At 39.8% G+C, this 24,130-nt stretch overlaps 6 protein-coding genes across 15 annotated transcripts in view; 3 read left to right on the top strand and 3 right to left on the bottom strand.

Annotated features, from left to right (window-relative positions):
• Window positions 1-3,014, top strand: part of LOC132699333 (cardioacceleratory peptide receptor-like) — a 99,403-nt gene extending 96,389 nt beyond the window's left edge. Inside the window, exons 6-9 of one of the 2 annotated variants that reach the window (XM_060665982.1) lie at window positions 178-369; window positions 431-520; window positions 690-870; window positions 2,415-3,014. In XM_060665982.1, coding sequence (XP_060521965.1) covers window positions 178-369; window positions 431-520; window positions 690-870; window positions 2,415-2,604 — 653 coding nt within the window. In that variant the 3' untranslated portion in view covers window positions 2,605-3,014. The remainder of the gene's footprint in view (window positions 1-177; window positions 370-430; window positions 521-689; window positions 871-2,414) is intronic. The other variant, XM_060665981.1, reaches the window with a different exon arrangement.
• LOC132699334 (probable methylthioribulose-1-phosphate dehydratase) overlaps window positions 1-6,140 on the bottom strand; it is a 106,266-nt gene extending 100,126 nt beyond the window's left edge. The window contains exon 1 of one of the 3 annotated variants that reach the window (XM_060665984.1): window positions 5,998-6,140. The gene's annotated coding sequence lies outside the window, so the exon portion shown is untranslated. The remainder of the gene's footprint in view (window positions 1-5,997) is intronic. The other 2 variants (XM_060665986.1, XM_060665983.1) reach the window with 2 other exon arrangements.
• LOC132699332 (alkaline phosphatase-like) lies at window positions 3,693-5,991 on the top strand. Its single transcript, XM_060665979.1, has 8 exons — window positions 3,693-3,868; window positions 4,120-4,515; window positions 4,581-4,744; window positions 4,800-5,010; window positions 5,077-5,210; window positions 5,261-5,459; window positions 5,512-5,727; window positions 5,779-5,991. Exons 1-8 carry the CDS (start codon window positions 3,805-3,807, stop codon window positions 5,973-5,975), a joined length of 1,581 nt encoding a protein of 526 aa, XP_060521962.1. The 5' UTR covers window positions 3,693-3,804; the 3' UTR covers window positions 5,976-5,991.
• Window positions 6,141-6,992: 852 nt separating the features above from the next.
• Window positions 6,993-10,789, bottom strand: LOC132699944 (telomerase Cajal body protein 1 homolog). Of its 3 annotated transcripts, none has more exons than XM_060666943.1 (6): window positions 10,208-10,789; window positions 8,948-9,225; window positions 8,828-8,891; window positions 8,719-8,770; window positions 8,469-8,633; window positions 6,993-7,285 (listed from the first exon to the last, which is right to left on the bottom strand). In XM_060666943.1, exons 1-6 carry the CDS (start codon window positions 10,555-10,557, stop codon window positions 7,070-7,072), a joined length of 1,125 nt encoding a protein of 374 aa, XP_060522926.1. In that variant the 5' UTR covers window positions 10,558-10,789; the 3' UTR covers window positions 6,993-7,069. The 3 variants fall into 3 exon arrangements, 2 of the variants coding, with proteins under 2 accessions (XP_060522926.1, XP_060522925.1); XR_009618579.1 differs by adding an exon at window positions 7,342-7,490 and having other exon boundaries at window positions 7,145-7,285; window positions 8,719-8,891; XM_060666942.1 differs by having other exon boundaries at window positions 8,719-8,891.
• A 134-nt stretch (window positions 10,790-10,923) lies between these two features.
• On the top strand, window positions 10,924-15,542 carry LOC132700220 (sesquipedalian-1). Of its 2 annotated transcripts, none has more exons than XM_060667432.1 (4): window positions 10,924-11,188; window positions 11,244-11,432; window positions 11,700-11,828; window positions 11,892-15,542. In XM_060667432.1, exons 1-4 carry the CDS (start codon window positions 10,984-10,986, stop codon window positions 12,104-12,106), a joined length of 738 nt encoding a protein of 245 aa, XP_060523415.1. In that variant the 5' UTR covers window positions 10,924-10,983; the 3' UTR covers window positions 12,107-15,542. The 2 variants fall into 2 exon arrangements, with proteins under 2 accessions (XP_060523415.1, XP_060523416.1); XM_060667433.1 differs by having other exon boundaries at window positions 11,925-12,119.
• Window positions 15,543-15,548: 6 nt separating this feature from the next.
• Window positions 15,549-24,130, bottom strand: part of LOC132700219 (mediator of RNA polymerase II transcription subunit 13) — a 68,473-nt gene continuing 59,891 nt past the window's right edge. For all 4 annotated transcript variants that reach the window (XM_060667428.1, XM_060667429.1, XM_060667430.1 and 1 more), the window contains 10 exons: window positions 22,866-23,088; window positions 22,602-22,804; window positions 20,994-21,369; window positions 19,098-19,327; window positions 18,850-19,041; window positions 18,434-18,788; window positions 17,063-17,379; window positions 16,603-16,863; window positions 15,746-15,990; window positions 15,549-15,687 (listed from right to left, as the gene is read on the bottom strand). In XM_060667428.1, the coding sequence (XP_060523411.1) occupies window positions 15,555-15,687; window positions 15,746-15,990; window positions 16,603-16,863; window positions 17,063-17,379; window positions 18,434-18,788; window positions 18,850-19,041; window positions 19,098-19,327; window positions 20,994-21,369; window positions 22,602-22,804; window positions 22,866-23,088 (2,535 nt within the window). In that variant the 3' untranslated portion in view covers window positions 15,549-15,554. The remainder of the gene's footprint in view (window positions 15,688-15,745; window positions 15,991-16,602; window positions 16,864-17,062; window positions 17,380-18,433; window positions 18,789-18,849; window positions 19,042-19,097; window positions 19,328-20,993; window positions 21,370-22,601; window positions 22,805-22,865; window positions 23,089-24,130) is intronic.

Genomic DNA, 24,130 nt, shown 5'->3' with positions numbered 1-24,130 from the left:
AGTGGATGATTCTTTGGCACTTGTCAACAATTCTTTCTGGCATAACCTCACTTTCTGGGTTAACCTCAGACCTACCGAATTTTTCACCGGGGAGACTACCGTCAAAATAGAGGCACCACCCGCACATCCCAAGCATTTGATATCGCCTTCTCTTTCTTTCTGTCTCCCCTCGCGTAGACCAACTCCAGTGCTGGATCGAGTTCCAACACCAGTGGCAATGGAAGATATACATGGTGCTGGTTTCGGTCACGCTGTTCATCGTGCCGGCCCTGATAATCACCACGTGCTACGCGGTGATCATAGTGACCATTTGGGCCAAAGGGGCGCCCAGCTTTGCGAGAAACAGGCGCAACGACCACGACCGTCCAGGTATTTTATTTTGACGTCGTGTACAACGAGAGTCGATACTCTTCTTCGATTTTCGTTTAAGGTTCCGACAATTCGCGACGGGCATCTTCGAGAGGACTGATCCCTAGGGCCAAGGTCAAGACCGTCAAAATCACCTTCGTCATTGTCACAGGTACGTACTTTTAGGTTAGTTTTGATCGACTTAATTGTATTGAAAATTTGGTACCGGAACCTTCACCGCATCTTCCATGTTTAATCATATAATTGAACATTAAAATTAGCAAGAAAAACATTGAAAATTTCCTTTCAAACACCGAACTAACCAAAATCTTAAATTCCAGTATTTATTCTGTGCTGGAGTCCGTATATAATATTCGACCTGCTACAAGTCTACGGTCATATACCGAGGACCCAGACGAACATAGCGGTGGCCACCTTCGTGCAGAGTCTGGCTCCTCTGAACTCAGCAGCCAACCCCATTATCTATTGCATCTTCTCTACGCACTTTTGCAAAATGATCGGGTGAGTAAGTACCGTCAAAAGTGTCCTCTTCGCATGCCAACAATATTGCTTCTTTAATTGTAATTTGGTTTAACTATTTATCCTGGTTTTTATGTTCTATCTGTCAATCCTATAGCCAAATGTTAGAATCTTTTACTTCCTGTTGATATTCTTTGAGGCTATCATTGTTTTTTTTTTATTCCCGTCTGTAAAATACCTAATTACACACCGATCTAGCCCGCGTAAAACGTCAAGCAATCGGATGATTTCGGAGATATTTCCCAAGCTTTGAATTTTGACGTTTGTCAATTCTGAGGGTCAGGTCAGTGAATGTATTCGTGTTGTTTTGCGAAAATGTATCCAGAAACTGACGGTCGTAGAAAATAGTATATTATGCAACAAGTGCGGTAAACAGCATTTGACTCACGAGTTCATTTGACACGAGCGGAGCGAGTGCTTAATAAACAAGTGACTTAAAAAGTTTACGGGAAGTGTTGCTTACATGACTGTCAGAATTGACAAACGTCAAAACAAAGCGTGGGAAATATCTCCGAAACATTCCGATTGCTCCCAAACCCGTGCGGTAAAATCCCGGAAATGTCCGAAGTGGCTCGGATACGTGGGAAATGAAACTGGCGTGGTAAAGTGACGCTTTCCGCACGCTAGATCGGTGTGTAATTAGGTATTTTACAGACGGGAGTAGAAAAAGTATAGTATGCAGCAAGTTCGGTAAACTTTTTAAGTCACTCGTTTATTAAACACTCGCTCCGCTAGTGTCAAATAAACTCGTGAGTCAAATGCTGTTTACCGCACTTGTCGCATAATATACTATTTTTAATTATTTCTAACTCACCGTTGTTTGCTAATCTTATATAATCAACTATCTATAAATTCGCAGTCGCTGATACTTCGCCAAAAATACCTTATCCGATTTTCATAGATTGTTTAAAAATTCTCAATCATTGCGCTTTCACAAAAGGTCAAGAACCGTTTTTTTTTTATATTGCTCCAAGTTTAGCTCTCTTTTTGGTTAGTTTATCATTGTTTAATCTATCTTTCCTTTGGATTATCTAAAATTCGATTGTTGCGCTTTCGCCAAATGTCAAGAATTTGGTTTTTACATTTTATTTTATCGCTGATAAGCTTATCCTATTTTTAATTTGAGCTCACATTTCTCATGTTATTTTATTTTGAATATTAGCTTTTGCTCTCTTTTACTTTACCTTTGGTATTGTATTTAACATACACTGTTAATTTTCTTGCTTCTTTTGATTAAATATATTACTATTTTAGCGAAGCATGTCCTGGTGTAAATTTCCTATGTCTGAACTTAATTACTTCCCAACTGTGTTAACTTAATTTATATGTATATATCTATTTTCTACTTATTTAATATTTTTCGGCTTCATTAACGTTCCTTTTTTTGTTATATTTTTCTTTTCTTTTTCTTTTTTAAGCGTTTGTTTCCTGCTTGTCTCTATTTGTATCTGCTACACACTTTCCCTCATTTTAATTTTGGCGTCGACCGCACGCGCACCCTGTATATTCAGGCGGTGTCGTTGCAGCCTGCTGCCGCCGTTCAAATGGTTCTGCGGCAGGAAAAAACGGCGGTCAGGCGATTCGGCTACGACGACGACGACCACCACGACCCAGACGAGCGGCCTGCTCTCCGAGTTTGTCTCCCAGAAACGCAGGTCCGAGTTGATGACGACCGGAACGAAAGCTCACACAGTATTAATCCACGCCAAAAATTAAATGTTAGATGTTCTCCAGTAAGAGTACATGTTTTGGATGTCTTTTACCTGCCCTCCTCAGATCTGTAGGATGTTGTGCCGCCTCCCACGAAACTGCCCCCTCCCTTCCAGGAAACGAGTAATAAACGCGCAAAAAGACTGACAAATTAACGAAATAAAAAAACGAGTCAAATAATGTGTACACAAATTATTTACATGCAAAACGAAATAGACTGTGTTAGTTTTATTTTAATACGTTGTCGTAAGTGTTTTTTAATATTATACAATTCGATGTAAAGTTAAAGAACGGCGGAAATACAAGTCGTTTAAAGAAAATGGCACCCGTGTTTCATTCCCCGTCGATGACATCACTCGCGCCCCAAGAGTTCGTGGTATTTTAACTGGCAAATTAAAGGTTGGATTATCCGCCACATGACGGCGTCCCGCCAGATCCGCTCACAATTTATTCGCAAACACGGAAAAGGAATAATTTTTCCACACCCCCAATCGCGTACCTCGACCTTCATTCGACCCTGGACGCAGCTGCGGCGTGTATGTTATTGTCATGGAAGATTGATTATTTTTTTACGTTAATGTCAATAAAAGACATTACTTAACGTAGACGCCTACATTATTAGGTTAAACATACCGAAGAATTATTAACTACCGAAACAATTAAAACGGTGAAATAAATGTCCAAAAATCTAATCAACTTTTTTTTCGCGCACGCCACTGCCTCAGCGGCGGTCGTAAATTAAAATTCGAGAGCGTCGTGAATTTTAATATATGTGACCCAACAATGTCTGTATTTTTCTTCCCCCCATAAAACGGCTGAAGCCGCCGACTCGAAATTTAGAGTATATCAAATTAGGGAGGCGACATGGAAGGCAGAGAAAACGGCGGGGCTTAGGCCAGCCCCCATTACGTAGCCAGAACAAACGCAAGGTCACGGTAATCAGAGCAGCTCCGCTCTACAATTACGACGTCCCAGTTTTCGACGATAAACGTTCCAACTTTGATATAATTAAAATTCCCCTAAATGCGGTCCTGCACTTCATTTACGAACTATTCACTGTCGACGTTTTATTAGTTTATTACTATCGGATCAGCTGGCGCACATATAATTTTCAACAGCCACAAAGATAACTTTTAACCATTTAAATTCTAAACAAAACGTTTCGCGGTGACACGGCATGTTATTTTAACGGCGTTGCTGGTAGACATGCACCTTCGCATTTTCATTTTGTTTTCTTGCTTGTCGTGTACTGTTTTCTGCGTTAAAGAAGGTTTGTATATTCTAGAAACTAATCTTGGCCAATTAAATTTCTAAAAAGTACATCATGCTTCTGGTGCGAGAAAATAAGGTTAGGTTCGCTATTTTACTGTACAATAAAGAAGTACTTCGTCTTTCGATATGTCAAGTCAACTGCCTCTTAAATAATGTTGGCAACTTTTGCTTCAAAGACCACGGAAAGTAGTACGAGGCGCGACACGGAATATAAAATGTTTATTCTGTGATTTGTGACGAATGTTACAGGCGCGGACTACTGGCGAAATGTGGCCCGTCAAGAATTATTAAGTTCCCTTAAGAGAAAAACCATCGAACGTCCGGCGAAAAATGTAATTCTGTTCGTCGGCGACGGCATGGGGCTGACAACCATCACCGCCTCTCGGATATACTCCAAAGGCGAGCAGGGGTATCTAGCGTGGGAAAAATTCACAAACGTCGGCATACTGAAAGTTTATTCGGCGAACAAGCTAGTGCCAGATTCCTGCAGTACCGCGACGGCCATCTTTAGCGGCGTCAAGGCCAACCACAAAACTTCCGGCGTCGACGCCACCGTGGAATTCGAAAACTGCCCCGCGTCGCTGGTCAAGTCCGCGCAGCTGGACAGTATCATCACGTGGGCCCTCGAGGCAGCAAAATCTACCGGTAAATAATCAAGCAACCGGCGCGAACATTCTTCTTTTTTCTGAGACGGCCGTTTGCCCAATCAGGGTTCGTGACGACGACCAGAGTGACGCACGCGACACCGAGTGCCTTGTACGCGCACACGCCGAACAGGAAATGGGAATGCGAAAGCACCGTGCCGGAAAATTCGAGAGCGTGCAAAGACATAGCTCGTCAATTGGTCGAAGATTATCCGGGCAAAAACATCAACGTCGGCAATGATTGTTTCCATTCCAGACGATTTTCATGTTCCGCGTAAATTTTAGGTAATCATGGGAGGCGGGAAGCAATGCCTCCAATCGGACGTGACCGATTCGGATGCCGATCCGATCGACACGTGGTCGTGTTACAGCAGAGACGGCAGAAATCTGATCGACGACTGGGCTGACGAGAAAAAAACTCGCAACGTGACGTATCAGGTGCTCCACAACAATGCCGACTTGGAAAATCTCGATTTGAACGCTGAATATACCTTGGGTAAATGAGGACCGCGTTGCCAAATCGTCGCGTGGTCCTGCGCTCTAGGGAAAAATTTTGTTTTAGGTGTGTTCGCGAATGGACATTTGAAACACGACTACGAACGGGACAGGGGACCTCAGGGAATGCCCTCGCTCACGAACATGACAGAGAAAGCGATAAGACTGCTAGAGAAGAATGAAAACGGCTACCTACTCATGGTAGATGGAAGTAAAAAAAGAATGTTGTTTGTGGTAATGCGTTCTTCTAGGTGGAAGGTGGGATGATAGATCAGGCGCATCACAGAGGTCACGCAAGGAAAGCGTTGGGGGAGACAGCGAGTCTTAGCGATGCAGTAGGAAAAGCTTTGGAGATAACTAAGGAGGAGGAAACTCTTATTATTGTGACTAGTGATCATTCGCATTCCATGGTGATCACAGGGTATCCAGATAGAGAAGCGGGAGTTCTATGTAAACCTCGAGAGTTGTTTAATTATTTATCTCAAGTTAAATTTATTTCTAGCTTATACTAATTCAGCTATGGACAATCGACCTTTTACTAGCCTTATATATGGTACAGGTGGACCAAATAACTACCAATTTACTGTAGAAAATAACACTGCCGTCAGACAAGATCCGTCTCACAACAACACCGCGGATTTTGATTATTCTCAGCAAGCGCTCGTCTACACCGACGAAGTTACACACGCGGGCACCGATGTGCTCGTATACGCAAACGGTATTGAAACCGTTGTCAGGAAAATAAAAATACAAATATGTTCCTTTCTAGGTCCAATGGCTCACCTCTTTAACAGCCTGCACGAGCAAAATTACGTGGCGTACGCTATAGCTTACGCTACCAGGACTGGGGAATTTAGAAGCGCCGAACAGGCGAGCTCCCTGGACAAGGATCGCTCGTGCAAAAGTCCCGAGCCCTGGTGTTTGATATTTATCGCTTTGATCGCGATTATACTCAGTAACGTGTAAAACATTCGAAAATAAAGGTTACCTGATTCCACAAACTTTTTTCGATACACACAACAGACACTAAATGCGCGAACAATTACAAGAAATTGCTTGTGTTTAAATAATCAAAACGAAACGCGGATCCACCGGCAAATAAATAACTTTTGACAGATGAATAAGCAACAAGCAAATGACAGATGTGTACTCTTTGTGGTCCGTATCCATCACGGACCGTCAAAAACGGATCAAATATTTTCCGTCTTCGTCCTTTTTTGTAAACGAAATATTGCAATGACGTCAGAGTGCCCAAGTTGACACTACCCTTGCGTAATAGCTGAAAACTGTTGTTGCGTAACGAGTAAATATGTATTAAATGTAAAAAGCACAGTAGCTGTAACCTAATTGTAAAAACTGAAAGATTAAAAATCCGTTTAAGTTAACTTTGTTTCGCAATGCTCAATATAAAATATTGGAGATGTATATAATTGAAAGCCCTTCTAGCCAAATATTTTCTTTGTAAACAACAATTAACAAGAAAAAAATGGTTTTATAAACATCAGGGAATGATCTAACAATATTATTTGTTTGTAGAAGTAGTTTGGAAGTAGCCACGATTCTAAATAGGTGTCCCATATTTAAGCGCCTGAAGTGTATGTTAGGAGTGTCCTTTCTTTTGGCCACGCCTATAAGGTTCAACGAAGCCACGTTTTTTCTTTTTTCTAAATAAATAAAAATAGAAAAAGTACTATAAACACTGCACTTATGTCGGATCTTAAAAATTCAAAGTGCCCAAATTTAACCCTTGTGCACCCTCTTACAATGAATGAAAACGGGGCCATTTAAACACCAAGGAATGATGTCAACAATATTTCATATTAGTCGTGCAGCGTCATTTACACACATCATTGGGAGCCACTTCCCTTAATGGGCGTCCTGAATTTAAGCCACGCCCCTTGAGTATCCTCTGCTTTGGCCACGCCTATGGTGCCTAAAGGCACTAGATAAGCAATTTTTCTAAATAAATTAAAATAGAGACAATATTACAAAACCAATTTATTTAAAAATCGAATACAAGAGCACGCGAACAGCATATCATTTACTAAACGACGGGAACCTTAAGAATTGGTAGCCTGTTTAATGATGGCGGCAAGTAGATCGGGATCTTCCTGTTGCGCGCCCACCCACCACATGCAGAGGGCGTTCTCGTACACCAGAGCAGTACGGGAGTGGTGCAACGGATCAAGGGCGTGATGTTGGCCGCTGGCGGTCGCCAATACCGGACGGTACGGGTGCAAACTCACCCCGTTACAGCTGTCGCTGTGCAAACTCATCTGTAAACCGGCCGATCGTAAGAAATTTTGAGCCAAAGGTCGGAACGAACATTTACCGATATGGGAAATATAGTCATCGAGTCCTATTTACGTACGCTTTATAAATAATTTAAGTGATTTTATGCGGAAATAAGAAAATTAATAGTCCTCGATTTAGTTGGTCCCGGGTCACGATACAACTACGTGACAGGATGACCCAAACTGCCTGTAAATATCATCGCTAGCTTTACAAAAAAAACATATCGGAGTACACACGAAACAGTGGTCGATTAACGGGGGTTCTCACTTTTGCGGACTTTTGTGGGGCAAACGTGGACCCCGTCCCGTTTGCTATAACATCCGAGGGGTAAACCGCGTGACTGAAATACCGAGTACCAAAAAAACCTTCCCCTTTAATTGACGTCGTAAGACAATAACAATAATAATAAATAGTAAAAAAGTAATAACAATAAATATCAAGCGTGAGTCAGGGGAGAATAAATTGAACTGAGGAGGCTTTTACTTGATGAAAATCCATTTATCAAAATAATTAAGAACTAAAAGTTCAGATTTTCACGAAATTATATATTATGACATGACAATTGTTTCGACAACACCGTGTCTTTAACAAATGTTTTTTGTTTTGATAAAGACACGGTGTTGTCGAAACAATTGTCATGTCAAAATATATAATTTCGTGAAAATCTGAACTTTTAGTTCTTAATTATTTTGAGAATAAATTGCCTTAGCATTTAGCAATTTGAGAGAGTGATAAAAAGACTGATGAAATGAAGTAAGGAAATCATACCCATCCCCATTGACTTTAAATGGACCACGCCTCTTATGGTGCTTGCATCGATCTAGATACACCTTCTACCACCTTCTTTGCTCTACGCACTTTTACCCACTTTTTAGTTTAACCACGCCCCGTTCGTCACGCGTCATTTTCAAGATATCTTTTTTTTGCATTTCAACTTTTTGGAAACGCACATAACTCAAGGAAAGTGACAAAAAACAACGGAGGGCATTTTTCACCCCCAGTATCAAAAACTCTAGGGTTCATCTTCAGAGTGCAAGCAATTTCGGGTAGCGGTTTACCCCTCAGCATTCATCTTTTTAAACAAAACAAGACCTACAAGAGGGGCACTTCCTCAAAGACGGACTACCAAAAAAGTGCTACGATACTAAAGCCAAAATCAAATACCTGCATATGAACCGTAGGATAACTTTGTTCAGAAACGTTCCAAACTTGTACTTTACCGTCCGTACCTCCGGACACGAGCCACTGCCCGTCAATGGACAGGTCGATGTAAATTTTTTGATTTGTGTTGCACTCCCTGGGCAGCACGAACATTGGCCTACCGGGTACCTTAAAATCATCGCCCGTCAGTCGAAGATTTTCAAAAAAAAGCAAATAATTTCCTTTAAAAAATGATTGTTGATAGAATTCTTACACGTAGATCCCAACAAATGAGCTCTTTGTCTTTCCTCGCGCCGCTGTATAACCTAAAACCGTCCAGCGAAAATGCCATGGTCGTTATACCCCCTTTGTGACCTGTTAACTTGCATAAGTGCCTGAAAGATCCGTCGCTTTGAGAGACCAACTCAATTGATCCTTTTACTGTACCTACAACAACAAATTGAATGGTATACCTGACTAATAGAGAAACTTTTACTACTAACCTATGCCAACAACCCCAGGCTGGGCTTGACTGGTGGCTATGCACGACACCTGATGGGACACTGGGTATTCAAGAAATTCACGACCCGGTCGACTAGTGCCAAAAATTTTAACATTTTTCTTGTATCCACAAAAAACACTCTGTCCGTCCGCCGAAAACGACACACTCATGGCAGCTTCCACTTCGTCCACGCTGTTGTAACCTCTATAGGTGCAACGCAAATCGCCAGTAAATGCATCCCACAGCTGAATAGGGCCACTGTGGCCACTCGAAAGCCAGCTGCAATAACCAGTTTTTATAACCCAACTATGGGCTAAAGTTTTTTAATTTGTTGCCTTATACCATTAGAGAATTGCCAAAAAGGCAATTTTGCAATAAAGTGGTTTACTTTAGTTACTCTGCTAAATGGGGGTCCAGATTAATTTTATTTTATAGTTATATACAGTTTGCTAAATATAAATATGGGATAGCATGGCGATATCCGCAACCCTAGAAAATACAGGATCAGAGATTACGAAATTTTAAAAGAGTTTTATGAGAATCCTAAATCTGCACTCAAAAATGATTCCAACCTAAATCATTTCTGAGAAATTCGGGAAAACGTAAATAACAAAAACATGAATGATGATACGAGGGCAGCGCCAAAATTTTTCGGCCTGAATATGAAAGAAAAAAAGTAAAGTAACATTTTTTTATTATTTTTCAATATAATTTTTAAAAGCATATTATATGTTCTATCTAATAATAAAAATATTCAATACAGCAATGTGTATATGGTGTATCTCCAAGACAAATGAAAAAATTGCTTCCCTTTATGTCATCATATTCTTCTGAAAAGTGTTCCATTGCCCTAGCCAAAATTATGTTGGAAGTATTTTGGGCTGTGCAGACAAGAAGAAAATTGAACTTTTCAAATTTTCTCAAATTTCTCAAACTCGATTCACACTGGAATCAGTTTGTGCACAGATTTAAGTTTCCCCTAAAATTTTTTATAACGTTTCTAATTTAACCTTGTATCTCCTATGGTTTCTGACATCGCCATGCTATCCCATTGGACGCACTGTATATGTAATATTCACTTATGTAAGACCTGCGGTTGTTAACATCGATAAATTATTATTATTATTCAAACCTAAGTTTCAATGTTTATGACCATTCCAAATTCAGATTTAATAATTGAATTGAAATTTAGCAACAAAATAATGAGCGTAATTTAGGAGTTTTTGAAGAAAAGAACAAATTTCTTTAACGTTGAACTTACCAACAGGTAGCTGCATTGCCGCTGTTCATACCAGGGTACCAGGAGTAATCATAAATAAGGCCAGCTTCGGGAACACTGACGGCTGGATTTAGGGCTCCGATTGGTCGACTAGTTAGGACGCTATCGCCAGAGTAAAGATCGCTGGGCAGCTCCATAACGTGCATACCGGCGCCCCTAACCGCCGTCAATAGGCATGTGCCATCAGGCGACCATTTGCAGCCCCTCAGGTAGTGTTGGTCATTGTAGTTTGGCCATTGAGAACGTGCCAATTCTAACGCTGTATTTTCGAAATTATATGCCGCGTACGACACTTGTTCGGCTTGAAAAACGCCCTCGGCGACTTCGGTCATTTTTCGCGGTGATAGAAATATCGATGTAATTAATAGAAAGCAAAGGATTACTTTTACATAGCCTAGCAACGATGAACGTCAAATGAAATCGGTCGGTATATAAATATTTATACACGATGAAATATCCTTAATCAAACTTAAACACTCACGAATTTTGAATTCTAGAAATAATTTAACCCAATACGAAAATAAAACACGCTCGGTTCCCAACAACAGCATAGTACTCCATAGTTAAAACGCTTTGGTTAACTAAACATTTAAATTAACAACGATCCACACCCCCTTTTTTGTCTAGTCTGTGGTGATACACGACGTATTTCTTCTTTTATTTTCGTGTTCTCGTTCCCTTTAATTGGTAAGAAGAAACTGTAAAAAGTTTATTCATGGATAAAATCAAATGGAGCTCGTAACAATTTTAGATTAACAATGAAAATAAACGAAAAGAATTTGTGCGCTTTTGCAGTTTCGGCGACGCCAGTCGACAAAGAAGGTTATTTAAACAAAAGGGGCGAAGTAAACAAGAATTTCCAAAAGCGCTATTTCATTTTGAAGGGCAACTTACTATTTTACTTTGAAAAGAAGGGAGATAAAGAACCGCTGGGAGTAATCATTCTTGAAGGATGTACAATAGGTTAGTGTTGGGCTAGGACGATCTGAAAATCAGCGAACTGCGTAATACTTTGTAGAATTATGTGAGGACGAGGAGCAGTTTTGTTTTAAAATTGAATTTCATGGAACCAACAACAGAAGTTATATTTTGGGCGCCGAAAGTCAAGAGTCTATGGAACAGTGGATGAAAGCTTTAGCATGTTCAAGTTATGATTACATGAAATTAATGGTGGCCGAGTTACAGAGACAATTAGACGATATTGAAGGTAAGTAAAAGTGCTGTTCCTCAAGCCAAGTGTGACGCGATAAACGGATAATATAGATTAGGGAGGCTATATTCCTTTCAAACTGATAAGAATATTTGGTGTTAATTTATCGTTTGATACGGCTGTTATCAGTTTTTTTAACTGACAGTTTGTTTCATAATTTTTTTTAACTAAAACTGGGACAAAGTTTTTGTTAATCTGTGCTGATGATGAGGCATAACATTGACAGCTATGAAAGCGGTCACAGTACGTTTTATGTGGTTCTAGAAACTCCGATTAATGTACCAGTAGCTCAAAACTCTCCTGTACCTCCTCCAAGGACCAGGCACAATCCATTTAACAAGCCGGACAATAATCCCCACCAGAGATCGCACAGTATGAGGTCGTCGAATTCTGGTAAGTTTGGCCCACCCAAAACACCACCCATACAAGCAATCTAGTAACCTTATCCTCATTTAGATTTGGTTCAAAAAACTAAAACAGGTCGTTTAGATGATACACAACGGTGGTCCGAACCACCTAGCACTTCAACTGCGTCAGCGCCCAAGATTAGTATCACGTTCAGGGAGCTGCACAATTCCTACGGTAGGCCTGTACTCAAAGATTTAAATTTGTGGCGGCATCAACAGAAAGAGAAGGCAGAGGGCGCGGTTGAGAATCTGATTAGTTTATAATGATATGCCCGACATTATTTATTTTTAATCTTAATGTGTAAAGAAGCCAAAACTTTAGTATAGTAAAGGGTCGAACCAGGCTATCGGCCGATGACTTGAACGCTTAGTGTCGCACACGCTCCCTTGTCGACTTTTAACGAGGAAAGACTGAAAATAGTTCAAATGTACCAGATACATTTGTCGATAGTATTGACGAATAACAAGCAGATACATTTCATACTTTCGTAGTAGTTTAAGATGTTGATGTAGGTTGAGCATGAGTTGGTTTAGTTGTTTCATGTTCGACAAGTGATATATTTTTGGGTAAATTTAAAAACGAGTAGTAAAAAAATTGTAAATTGCCGCTTAAAAGCAACTAATACATATAAAAAAAATAGCAAACAGCTTTTCCGGCACCTAAGTTGGATAAAAGATTCCAAGTCATTTTCAAAAAAAAATTTCAAAAAATTTGACATTATGGGAGATTTATTTTTAAAACTGGAACGGGACCGATGGCAGTACAGTACAATTTTAAGAGCAAGTCGTGATCCGCTTTGCTGTCATTCATGTTACGTCCCCACGTTTAGCCCTCCCAGGATTTTGGGAGTAGTTGAAACGAACCGTTATTGAACTTAGATTGAAAATGAAACCATTTTATTTATTACTCGTAGAGCAGGTTTATTAATAATACCTAATTTATATGTATATAATTATTTATAAAGTTATTAACATTTCATGTGTATTTCACTAAATCAACTAATGTCAATAAAATATTTACAAATTTATTTAACTAGTTAATATTTCCCCAATTCCCTAAAATTGACATATCATCCTTACAACAATAAACTATTTATTTACAAAGGTTGGGCGCTCTCGGGGGAGGGAACGCGCGTTTTGCTCGTTTAAAAAGAAACACTTACTAAAAACAACAATCCTAAAACCTGTCCAGTTAAGAAAAATATATAATATGCAAATGTCGTTTAAATAAGTATATAAATTATACATATAAAAAAAATACAAAGTAAGGGGGGGGGGAGAAAGACAAAGTGATTTTTTCGCCTTAACCACGTTAAGGGGTGAAACGGGGGAGGGGCGCGAGAACGAAATCACAGCGTCGAAATTGGTAGAACGTGGAAGTACAACGACATCAATTAATCGAAAACAAAAACACGATACATAGAAATGACATTTTTCGAGATAACGAAATACGGGAAAAATAAAACATAAATGCATCCGTCCTTATTTACATAAAACAACGTGTTACGCCTTCGTTTTAAGTTTGATTTTTTTCTGAGCTCTGGTGCATTTTGATGCCTTCTTACAACCCCTCCCTCAACCCTCTATTCCCTTCCTTGTAATAATGCCTTTAGCAGAATAACAGGGGGAAGGGAAAATTTTACAAATGTCTAGAAGAAAAAAAAATCAAATTTAAAACGAACGCTTAATACAACTTTTATGCGCTAAGGTATGGGTAACAAGGGGTCGTGTATGTATGTGTGTGTGTGTGCAGGCCTCTCCTATTTTTTCCTACTAAGATACGTGTTAAAATCTTGGCCCCGGTAATTTACAAATCGGTTTTTTGTTCCGTTTCGTCAAAATTAAAACATTACCCACTAAGCGATTAACATTTATATAAATGTATATATATTTTTTTAATCGTTTATACATTTGGCGGGGCCGCTGAGCCCCGCTAATCTGGTCTACTATATATACTTAACGCGTTGTATGCAACGCTTCGGCGTTTTCTTTCCTTTTTTTTAAAATTTAATAGTTCAAATCTTATGTACAAATTGTTCTAAGTTACCGACGGTATATATATAATATAATTATACTTATTACATCTCTGAACCTCTCGAAACCTCTACTCTTTGGCAAAAACGAGTTAGAATAACGCGCCCCTTGATTCGATACAAAAATCGGTATTTTTATGAATATAAATTGGCGATAATTTTTGGAACCGTTCCAACAACATCGTTCTCTGTCCGACAACAGTAAAAATTCGAGTGCGGCCAAGCCAAATCCTCAATTTTTGAAATAAAAAATACAACATTTTATTGAAAGGTTTGGTTTTGCAAATGGCACCAGAAGAGTCGTTTTTCTTGTACTACTTTGGACATTTTTAACTTATTGACGTAAAACAAGTATGGGAAATGACAAATTAAACTGTTTGAAATAAGTAATTTGAAATTAAATCAATTGTAACCTAAATCTTGAAGTCAAACAAATGTCGGCGTCGGCATTTCGTTAATTTTTTCTTTTGTTATATGTGTTTTTTCCTTTTTTGAATTCTATTTTTGATTTTTTATATTTACTTATATTTTTGATTAATAAAGACCATTTAATATTATTATCATATTAAAAAGTTAATTAAAATTTTTGAAAAAGAAAATGTAAAAACCACACATTAGGACCATATTCAACTTGAAATGAATCTTTGTTGACGGTGCCGGAACGGTTAACTTATTGACTTAAAAACACGTAGATAAAATAAAAAAGTATAAGTATTTAAAAATATTAAAAATTCAAAGGATATTTTGTTAAACAAAAAGTAGAACAGGTTTGTTTATGTCAAAAATCGACCAATTGCACGTCTATCTCTGACATTTTAAAACTTTTACCTCAAAAACCGTGGACAAAATACACATTACTGCCTTTCGGTCAGAAAAAAAAACATGTTGGATCACCAAAAATTGCGACCAGCATACCAATCACCGGGGGAGAGGGCGGGGCTAAAAATGCGGTAAGTACAGTGCTGCGGCCGGTGGGAAAGGGGCTAAAATGGATGCCGTTCGCTAAACCAACATGGTCAATATGTTTTCGCCTATAATCAGTCTATCGGCATCTCTGTCGTTTAATCGTTTCTCTTTCGGTTTGTACAAGTTTTGTATATACACATACATCAACGAAAAAAAAAAAAAAAAAACAAATAAATTACTACACGAAAGCCTCTAACAGGGTCAAGATTACGTCCCTCATTCTCGCACTCACACTCTCGTTTAGAATTGTAAAAACGTAAACAACAACAGAAACATAACAACCCGTGCGAAGCGGCGTCGGGGGGAGGGGGTGCGGATCCGTCCCTCTTGCAAAACGCTGCGTCTACACCATTGTATTTTGGCAGTTTAAAATATACACGCAAACTACCGCGGTTCGGCGACCTATTCTCCCTCTCTGTTTACGACTAAATAAATTATCATAATATCACAATTTTTCGCTTCCTTTATCTTTTGTACAATAAAAATCAACTACGATAAAAAAACGAATCTTTTTTTCCTATTTACAGAGCGCGATATCGCGGTCGATCGTTTTAAAAAAATATCATCTCGCTCGTTCTGAGTATTTTTTTTGTTTGGATATTTGTTTCGAAAACTCTTTGTACCCGCGTTCAAATTTTACCTCGTCAGAGCGATAAAAAATTATCACGTAACACCCGATGAATCGCGACTGCCAACCGAACACACGCGGGTCTTTACAAGAGGGCGGAGGCCGTATGGTACAGCTGAACCAGCACCTGCATGTGCACCGGCAAACAAGAGAGCCGATCTTTGGTGTTTGAGTCGAGTGCCAACCAGGAGAGGGCGTTGTACCCCTCCAAAACGTATCTGTAACCACAAATATGAGGTTAGAAACGGGATCCGCGGGTAGGGGGCGCTAACAAACCTCAACACGTCCGTGGTGTATTGAGAGTCGAGAGGGTGACTGGTGACCTGCGCCGACTGCTGGAACAGATCGTCAGAGCTCTGCTGTATGTTGGGACTGTGAAGGTGCAAGGCGTTCTTCAGGAAGGCGGGGCACACGCCCTCCAAATGGGGACAACTGGCCCAAAACCAGCGCGGCATTTTTCCGGTGGGTGCCGTCGAAACCAGGTACCCCAGCGCGAGGGGCTGTTGCAGCACCACGCCCACCTGAGCAAAACGTAGGGCTTTAACTTGCGAGTAGTTCAAACGAACTGGGGCAAAGCACACATTGCGCCACATTACGACGCATTATTGGAAAGTAATTCCAATATAGAAAAAAAATCTCTATATAGACAATTAGCGACTACCATAGGAAAATAGAAAATGGATTGGCCGTGCTTGATCAGCAAGGAGTCCAGATTTTAACCCTCTGGACTTTTCAATATGCAACATTTAGTATACCCCGAAGAAGCTAATTTCTGCATTAGTTGGGGCAGAAAATACAAGGAGCCGTAAATACCCCTAGAAATGATAGAGAAGTTCTGTTTTATTCTCGGACATTTAATGGAGCTTATTATAACATATTTTGAGGTAGATGGTGGACAATGTCAATATTTGATTTGAAGTTTTCTTTATTTTCAACCGAGCTGGAAATTTTTATTATTATACTATAAAAACTTTCTCAATTAACAAAAAAATTCAGACTAAATTTGAAACTTTGAACGATCTCCGAAACCAGCCGTCATCATATTTTGTTGTCTAGTATCTCCAGTTAGAGGTAGAATACCAATAGTACAAATGTACTAAGGAGTGTCGAGTACAACAGCGCGATAGGCTTACCTCTTCGCTTGGCTCGCCGTTCTTCTGGACTCCGCCCATGAGGGGCGTGCCCTCGCGTCCGCCCATCATGCCGCAGCCCGGACTGTTGGGTCCAGCATCTTCGCGGCGCGGGCTGCCCGTGGGAGATTGGCCGCCGCCCATGTCGGTCCACGAGGAGAAAATGTCGTTGAAGTCGTTCATGCCGTCGATGCCGTCGGCCATGTCGTCATCGAACGCTTTGAAGAGCTCGTCATCGCCGAGATCCGCGCTGATGTGCTGTTCCTGCGAAATTACATTTTTGGCGGCGATTTCCAAGAGAAAAAAACAATGTCCGACTCGACTGTCTCGACGTGGTCAATAAGATGACCTCCTACTGTATTTAAATCGGGTCGTTTTTCTATGCCAGCGGTTTGGAGGTGACGGATCTATCGATCAGAAGCCGCCACTAACGAGCGCTGGTCGCTAAAGGGACGCTACTTACCTGGAAGGCGGTCTGCGACGACTGAGTGGTGGCGCTGGTCGGGAACACCAGAATATGAGTGCAGGACACGTCTTCGGGCGTCGACAGCTGAGAGTTGACGCTCACTTGGCTGAAACGTTCGTCGGGCGTGAACTGGTCCGGCATCAGTCTCAGAACCGAGTCCGGTTCAAGGCTGACGAGGCAGGCCGACAGGATACACGGCACCGAACTCGGATACATCATCGAGCATTGGTTGCAGATCTCTTTCAGTTGTCGTGACGCTTTTAGCAGGTTCTTTTTGCTCAGCAGCCAGCTCCAACCTTTCAATTCGCCGTGACCTTAAACGGAGTTGAAGTTAAAGACTTGACGTTTAACCATTTCATTAACATCACAAGCATAACTCACAAGTCTCTTGACTTGCCGGGAGGTGCCGGTAATGTATGGAACCGTTCGGCATTGAATTGTACTGATCGAAAAAGTGTAAAACAATTTTTAAGATATCTGTACCCGATGAAATACAATATATATCCGTTTATGATGTTATGTAATAAAACGGTTTTGGTTACTTAAACAGTATATGTATATTATAGTAAAAAAATACAACTATGATCTTATAAAGCATATCCATTTTAATGTACCTAAAATTAATTTAAGAATTCTCAATAACTCAAGAGAATAATCTATAAATGTAATGTTTTTGAACAAAAACATAATGCTGACTTGCTTTTTACCGAAATAAAATGACTCCTTTTCTTTTCTGTAGTCTTACTGTTACATTTACATGTAATTAACTACTGCCAGTTTTGATAAAGAAAAATTAAATAAACTTCAAAACTTTGGTGTTTATTCAGAAAGGACACGTTCGAGTTAATCCTGGTGATAAGGAAGAAACCGACATTGTGTCGGTAACTAAAATGACGATTACAAATAAGTGATAAAAACAATTAAATAAACAAAACCAATAAGAGGGGAGAAGGAATTTTAAGAAATGTTATACCAATAAAGTGGAAAGTAAACAAATAATAATAATATCCTCAGTTACAGATTAGAAATCAGCTGTAATACGTTGAGAAAAGTATACAAAGAAAGCATAACAATTAAATAATAAAGCATAATAAATAAATAAATAATAAACCAATTAATAGCGCCTAAAATAAAAAGGTAAACGATAAAAATTCCGTATTAAAGATTAATCGGAAAGAAGTTGTAAACTTTCAAGAAAGGCAGAGAATAAATTTAAAATAAAGGCGAAAGTAAACATATAAACCGATAAAAAAAACAATTATTATTAACGAATAATTGTAATTTTTGTGTATATTTATTTATTAGCTCCTTCATCAGCGATGTTGAACATAGAAGGGGAAACGAGGCACTAACATTAACGAGACGTACCTATGCGGCCGAGCCTCCCCACTACCAGGCGCCACGGTCTGACGCTCTGCGACATCACGCCGAGGATGAACGTCATGAGTTTTTCCAACCCTATACGTCTGGCGGAGGCCTTTTTCCTCCTGCTGCGGTTAGGGATGTCAATGTTAATCGTCACCGTTTCGAATATCTCGCCCCGCTCGTCCGTGCAGACGGCCAACAGCCAACTCTGGTCTTCCGATAGGCAGTAACTGAGGTAAAGCACCGAGGCCTGGTCCTGAGTGCCTTTACCGAATGCCTCTACCGCCTCGACCTTCTCTCGCATCGGCGCCAGCACGTACGGAGGCGTAAACAGCTTGTAAGGGGCGCGGTTCTTCTCCTGCGACCCAAACTCGACATGTAGGCGGACGCCGGCGAAGGGTCCATTTACGAATACTCACGTCTTTGCTTTTCAAGAACAAATCGGCGGTGGCGGCGGTACCGAAACCCGTCAACGACTTGACGTTGTTTGAGTGAATCAGCAATCGTCTGCACTGCGCGAAAATGTTCAACGCCAGCGCCCTCATGTGGTCGCTGTGTCTCATCCGGTCTCTAGCTTTGTTCAATTCGACTATGCTCTCCAGAGAAATGATCTACGACGACCGAAATAAGAACAAGGGGAGTCTGTACATTTAGAGTTCTCCTTTACCTGTACGCTGATGTTGCTCTTGATGGCGTCGGGCACCGCGGCCAGCACGCTTTGGAAGCAACGTAACAAGGCCAGCACCGCGAGCCTCTGAAGTTCCGGCTGGTCGGAGCCAAGCGTGAACGGTTCGACAAGGTACACGACTATACAAGGCGGATCACGATCGTCTTCGTCGTGGGACATGTCGCTAAGGCTGTTGCTGGGTAACGTAGTGTCTTTCATACCGTCGCCTTCTATAAACGATGTAGAAACATCCTTCAGTTACAATGGAAAACCGAGACGCGACGCGGTAGTTCAAATGTACCGGAGCGCATATGGCTGCAAATCGACCGTTTAGCGCCACGTAATTATTTAAAAATGTTTCTTAGCTTCTTGTAATACTTTTTGGGAAAGCTATGAACATTTTTTTCAGTTTTTAATATAATACGTAATGTTTTTGTGGAAATTAACTGCATAAATACATGCAACATTTTAAACTTAATGACGTGATGTTTTAAAAACAATGAGAAAATAATGAAGTTACTTTTTAGCTTCAGATATTAGGTGGTTATATTATAACTTAGCGTAAGTGTGGTGGAATTGTGAATAATAAATATTACGAGAATATTAAAAAGAATTAATTATTAATTAATTATATAATTCTATTAATCACATTTAAAAAAAGGAATTTTGTTGCACGAAAAATTTAGTTCAAATCACGCAGAACACGTTCTAACTTCATTAACTTATTACACCAACACAAAATTCTATCAAATCTAGCGACAACCGGCAATACAATAAGTTAAGACTATAAAACAATATTGGCATTTTATTTGGTTTAATTCTTTAAAAAAAAAACACAGTCAGTTTTTTATGAAATTTTATAATGAGTTTATTACTTATGACTATAGTTTTATCGCGATGATGTATATATTAAAAAAAAGTCTACAGACGTATCGGTTTTGAAAATTTTTTAAAATGGGTCTGCCATCTTAGATTTTAATAGGCATGTACGAAAATACACAAAAATTTTGAACAATTTTTTTTGTACAGTCAATGGCAAGCAAAGAGTCATACTTAAAGGCAAATATGTCTCGAATGGGCACCTATGAGGAGATAACTTTTTAGATTTTTATTAAAATATATTCTACTCTGTATTATTTTGAGGGAAAGCAAACTATAAACCCCGACAAATTTTTTGTATGCTTCACCAGTTTAAAAAAATACGTAAATATAAAAATTTTAGAGGAGGACATTAATATTTAACAAAAATTTATATTCGTAAAACAGTGAGTTTAAGTGCCTTTCTCAAGAACTGTAAATGTATAATATATTTCTATAGGCCCCTTCTCCTTATTAAATCTAGATTCCCAGACGAAGTAAAGAATATTCAAAATCACATTCGGTCAATGGTCGACGTAACATACTGTGCGGCGTCTATTTTCGATTGTGATTTTTATGTATCCTTGTTTAGTATCCCCTCAAGATTGCACTGGATAACACGGTAAAAATTGATGCGCTTTAAGTGACTGTATTTTCGTAGAGATGGGAAAGATCTTCTGCGTATGCCTCTACATTTCATCCACCAACAGCTGATATCCACACCTTCAACTCCTTTGGCCTGAAGATTTAGTGGAAGCCGGAAAAACCTTCCCAATTTTTTTTATAGTTGCTGTATTATCAGAATTAGGCAGACCCTCTATATATCTAGTAGTTATATGTATTATTATTGGGGCAGTTTGAAGTATTGGCCGTTCCAACAAAAGTTTTTATATATAGTTTAACTGGAACTACATCACTTTCTGAATTATTTAACTTTAAGGTTCCTCAATAATAAGTTCAACTTGAATTGCAAAAAGTACAAACGGTAGTTCAAATGAACCAGAACACGAAAGAAATAAGGTCAGTCATGCGCGTTACCGTGGTCGCTTTTGGGCGTGGACGGCGCCTTGTCCGGCGTCGAAGACTGGGAATTAGGGTTGGGATCGGGCGTGCTCGGCGGCGGCATGGGACTCGGCGCCGGTTTGTCGGTGGCGTCGACGGGCGGGTCCAGCAACGTCTTATCCATTGGCACTTGCTGCAGGTACGGCGCCAGATGGTGTTTGCAGACCTGCGCGTACAGTTTGAGCATGTCGCTGGTCTCTCCGTCGCCGAGCAGCGTGAACCACTCCTCGACAGGCTCGTTGCCGATTTTTTCTTTCGCTTTCTTGCCCACCCGCAGGATACCGTCCCGAAGCACCTTGGTGATGGGACTGTGTCGTCCCAACTTGCAAATCTCGTAGGCGGTCGACAATTCCTGCGCAGAAGCATTGGGTCAGCACCGATCGAAATATTATAGGTTAGTTTTCACATTATTTTCAAACTTTTTGGGATGTTTGAAGCGTGCGCTACTGGTGTATATGTAGTCGAAGAGACCTGTCACTTCACAACACTATAAAGATTCAAACACACTCCACTGGTCTCAAAAATTATTATTTTCAAAACGTGACAAGTGCTTAGCCCACATGGACATTATCAGACCTATGAAAGGAATTTTTAAGGAGGTTAACTCAAACGCACACAGACACACAAATTGGAACGAGACCGAATCCGTTTGATTTAACAGAGATCTAAAAAACGAAGTAAAAAATGTTGTGACGGTGAAATAAAATAGCTGAACAAGACTAAACCCGAGGGAGGGAGGGAGAGTTATTGTCGGCTCAAAATTTAAAACGTCATTAAATCAAACAAGGATGGGATTCTTTTTGGCGCTGCTGATTTCTAATTGAGTAGCGAAAGCAGATTTGGTAATGGGCTTTAGAAAACAAACTGCTTACTAGGACCTTCACACATATATGCGAGCAAAGTGACATGTTTCATTAACACTGTCCCTTTTTTAAACCAACATTTCTTTTATAGGTGTGATAATGCCCGATTTTAACAATAACAATTTTTGACACCTTGACCTTAAATTTTTGTTTACACCTGAGTCTGAACCTAGTTTCAAACACTTAATCCGTTATTAACTGATCATTACCAAAAAGTTTGGCACGTGTCTATGTTTTGTGGTAATTTTATTATAAATATTTTCTTTGCAAAAGCGAAAATTTAAGCAGTTTTAAAAAACATATAAAAAATGGACTCTTCAGATAAATATGAATATTTTTAGAAGAAGAAGAATCAGGGATTTTTGGAAGAGATTATGCCCCATAAAATATAAACGTGATAGGATTTGTAGTCAAACTTTCGTTAAGGTTCGGACTATTTGCGTAAACTTTGCTGATAAATTATAATTCCAGAACTTCAAGTATCAACCAACATAGAGAATCTAGAAAAAGTCGGTCGGCTTTTCTTCTTCCTCTATTATTTAAGACAAAGTTAGCTTCATTAAGAAATTATTCTACGGAACCCGTTATACATATAAGTCTACTGTTTTGTTCTCTCAAACTTGACATAGACACAAGTGCGGTTGGAAAATTATATGAAACAAGTACGTGATTTGATATGCGAAACTTTATATCACGAGTCGTTATTAACCAGAGTTGTTACCTTAAAAAACGTCTTGACCCGCGGCAAGATGGCGTCGTTCTCGGGCGCGACAACGATATAAGCGACGTCCCTGCAATACGAATACGGTTCGAGCAGGAGACTTTCCCAGTGTTGAAGCGCGTAGGGCGAGAGACACAGCCAATCCTTGTCGTGGCCGACGATGACGGAAGGTATGGGTTGGGGTTCGCACCTATCGTCGGTACCTACACGGCGGCGATCGATTAGTTTTCGAAGCTCCGCCCCCCTCAAAAAAAGACAAGTTACCTCGACCGGCGAGCCGGTGAAACTGGCGCCACGTCAACGGTCCCTTGACGGCGGACGGCGCCTCCCACAGCCTCGTCTGACACTTCTTTTGGATTGCGTCCTGCAGCAGCGGCTGCAGCGATTTCATCACCCTCACGATGTCCTGATTGCACTGCGGTCCGGGGGCGCGCAGGAACGGCCACCGGTGCACGCCCGTCGATTTAGAACACTTCTCCGTCTCGATCTGGACAAAAAGGTGCGTGTCACGCGGTAGTTCAAATGTACCGATTGCGAAATAATCGACTTTTACGTTTTGCACGTCAACATTTACGCATTTAAAACTGATTCTGTAGCGTGCATGTAAACTAAACGATAGAGAAACAAAATTCTTCGCCGGCTATCGTGGTTCTTGGAAAAATTAATATCTTTGAATTTCCTTAGTTTGGCAGCGTCCGAACCTCCAATTCCAAACAAAATAAAAATTTGAAAGCGTTGAAAGTTGAAATTATTAGAAGTATTAAAGTATTTTCATTTTTAAGTATGTGGCCATTTCCTTTTTAAAATATGTAAGTCATTTCCAGAAAAGTCGTGCTACGAACTAGAATCCATAATTTCCTCTCCTTCTAGTACGAATGTGTTTTTTTAAATATATGTAAGCAATGAGCAATAAGCAAATAAGTTTATTAAAATATTAAATTAAAATATGGTAAGCATGACACCTATAAAAAGTCCTTTTTGTATTTTCTCTTTGGATTCCCAAAAACTTACTATTTAAACAGTTTACATTGTTGGCAATATTAACTGTGACCCGATTATGTTTTAAAAATGTAAACAATAGGTGAGTCACCATGGAATGAGAGAATAAATATCGGTCGCTTTTAACCTTACGTGGTAGATTATCTAAAAAAATGCACAACAATAGGTATATATTTGTGTTTAGTTTTTTGGAGTGTTTGATAAAAGTGGCATTTTTGCAATTCCCACAAGAAAAAATAATAACACTCTGAATGATAATACTACTAATCATCGTGTTTTAAGAAGTATTCCAGTACAGTGAACCGAAAATAATCTGAAACCACCGCAAAACAAAGAAAAATAACACAAGTCAAACGGAATTCAAAACGTAGTTTTATAGAACGCGACGACAGTGCCTCTAGCGTGTACTACGAGTGACTGAATGGCGAGCGGCGTTGCCCGATATAAGCAATTAAATTCTTACGTAGAGCTCTCAAAACTAATTTACACTCATTTTGCACTATAAAAGGAATATATCCAAAATATGAAAT

Source organism: Cylas formicarius, unplaced genomic scaffold (assembly GCF_029955315.1).
Source record: "Cylas formicarius isolate icCylForm1 unplaced genomic scaffold, icCylForm1.1 PGA_scaffold_3__17_contigs__length_32017465, whole genome shotgun sequence".
Lineage (NCBI taxonomy): Eukaryota > Metazoa > Arthropoda > Insecta > Coleoptera > Brentidae > Cylas > Cylas formicarius.
Note: the sequence above shows the minus strand (reverse complement) of the source record. Positions and strands in the feature narration are given on the sequence as shown.